Source organism: Mandrillus leucophaeus, unplaced genomic scaffold (genome assembly GCF_000951045.1).
Source record: "Mandrillus leucophaeus isolate KB7577 unplaced genomic scaffold, Mleu.le_1.0 Scaffold139, whole genome shotgun sequence".
NCBI lineage: Eukaryota > Metazoa > Chordata > Mammalia > Primates > Cercopithecidae > Mandrillus > Mandrillus leucophaeus.
Window position 1 is genome coordinate 2,370,795 of NW_012101354.1, and position 1,726 is coordinate 2,372,520.

The window sequence follows — 1,726 nt, forward strand, 5'->3', positions numbered from 1 at the left end:
AAATATCAGCAATCAAATAAATGCGGGTGCTGGGCACAGTGGCTCATGCCTGTAATCCCAGCACTCTGGGAGGCCAAGGCAGGTGTATCACCTGAGGTCGGGAGTTTGAGACCAGCCTGAGCAACATGAAGAAACCCCGTCTCTACCAAAAATACAAAACTTAGTTGGGCATGGCGGCGTATGCCTGTAATCCGAGCTACTTGGGAGGCTGAGGCAGAAGAATTGCTTGAACCCGGGAGGTAAAGGTTGCGGTAAGCCGAGATCACACCATTGCACTCCACCCTAGGCGACAGAGCAACAAGAGCAAAACTCCGTACCCTCCACCCACCCCCAAAAAAGATATACATGTACTATACCTAAAAACAAACATGAAAACATTAATACTGGTTTTAATACTGGTTCTCTAAGAAGCCTTCAAGGATTAAAGAACTAGATAACCATAAAAAATATTCCACTTGAAGAGTGATTTAGTCACATTTTATGAAGTACTATCACACAATTATCTAATTTCATTCTCAAAAAATTGACAATATAGATAGCAAACAGTATCCACATTTTATAGCTAAGGCAACAGAATTTGACATTAAGTGTCTTGCCCAGATTACACAGCTAATAAGCAGCACTGCCCAGCCTCCTAACTTTATATTCTTAAGTATCATACTTCCTTCACTATATCCAAAGGTAAATCCCACAGCAATTCATTCCCCTCTTTCCAAGTCTCATATTCATGACTGTGAAATAAACAATTTTTGGTAGAGAATTTGTATTCCTGCTACCAGCAGCACTGTCCACACACTTCCCCAGATAGCATATACTAAATACTCATCAATTTAACTAAACAGATGATCAGGAAGAATTTATTGCCAACCATTTAAAAATGGATTCCAAAAAGAAACATAAATTATTTAAGGGATTATTCACTGATTAGATCTTACATTCCATTGCTCTACTTAAATAGTATAAATAATCAGGAGTTGGCTAAAGTTTTACAATGTTTTACAAAGGATCACCTACCTCCCAGACTAGTACACATTTGTTGGTTTTCTTCACAGCTTCCTCATCAGATTCCTCATCATCTGGAAGAGAAATCTTGTTATAGACTTAGACTTGAGATTCAGGTTCTAAAGAAACAATATTCAAGTCTAACCAAACTCTCTTAAATATTGTCACCCTTTTTATGTGTTGGACCAAATGTTTTATTTTCTGTTGCTCTTTATTTTCCCCAAATTAGACTTGAAGCTCCAAGTAAAAAGGAATATTAATTGATACAATTAGCATTTACTTAGCACTTGTTATGAATCAAGAGCTGTAACAGGTACTGGGAATAAGGAAATAAAAGACAAGCAGTCAAGAATAAAAACTTGTCCTAGGTACTCTGGGAAGCAGGCTTCAGATGTCAACATCATTTATTACTCTCAAAAAACTTTCGCCCAATGGAGGAAGGCAGATATACCAAATCAAAATTATCGGCCAGTGTGGTGGCTCACGCCTGTAATCCTAGCACTTTGGGAGGCTGAGGTGAGTGGATCACTTGAAGTCAAGAGTTTCAGACCAGCCTAGCCAACATGGTGAAACCTCATCTCTACTAAAAACACAAAAATTAGCCAGGCGTGGTGGCGGGTGCCTGTAATCCCAGCTTCTCAGGAGGCCGAGGCAGGAGAATCACTTGAACCTGGGAGGCGGAGGTTGCTGTGAGCCAAGATGGTGCCACTGCACTCCAGCCTGG

At 40.2% G+C, this 1,726-nt stretch overlaps 1 protein-coding gene across 1 annotated transcript in view; it reads right to left on the reverse strand.

The window, feature by feature from the left end:
* Positions 1-1,726, reverse strand: part of PRPF3 (pre-mRNA processing factor 3) — a 34,390-nt gene that overhangs the window by 3,263 nt on the left and 29,401 nt on the right. Inside the window, exon 14 of the mRNA XM_011973662.1 lies at positions 1,015-1,076. Coding sequence (XP_011829052.1) covers positions 1,015-1,076 — 62 coding nt within the window. The remainder of the gene's footprint in view (positions 1-1,014; positions 1,077-1,726) is intronic.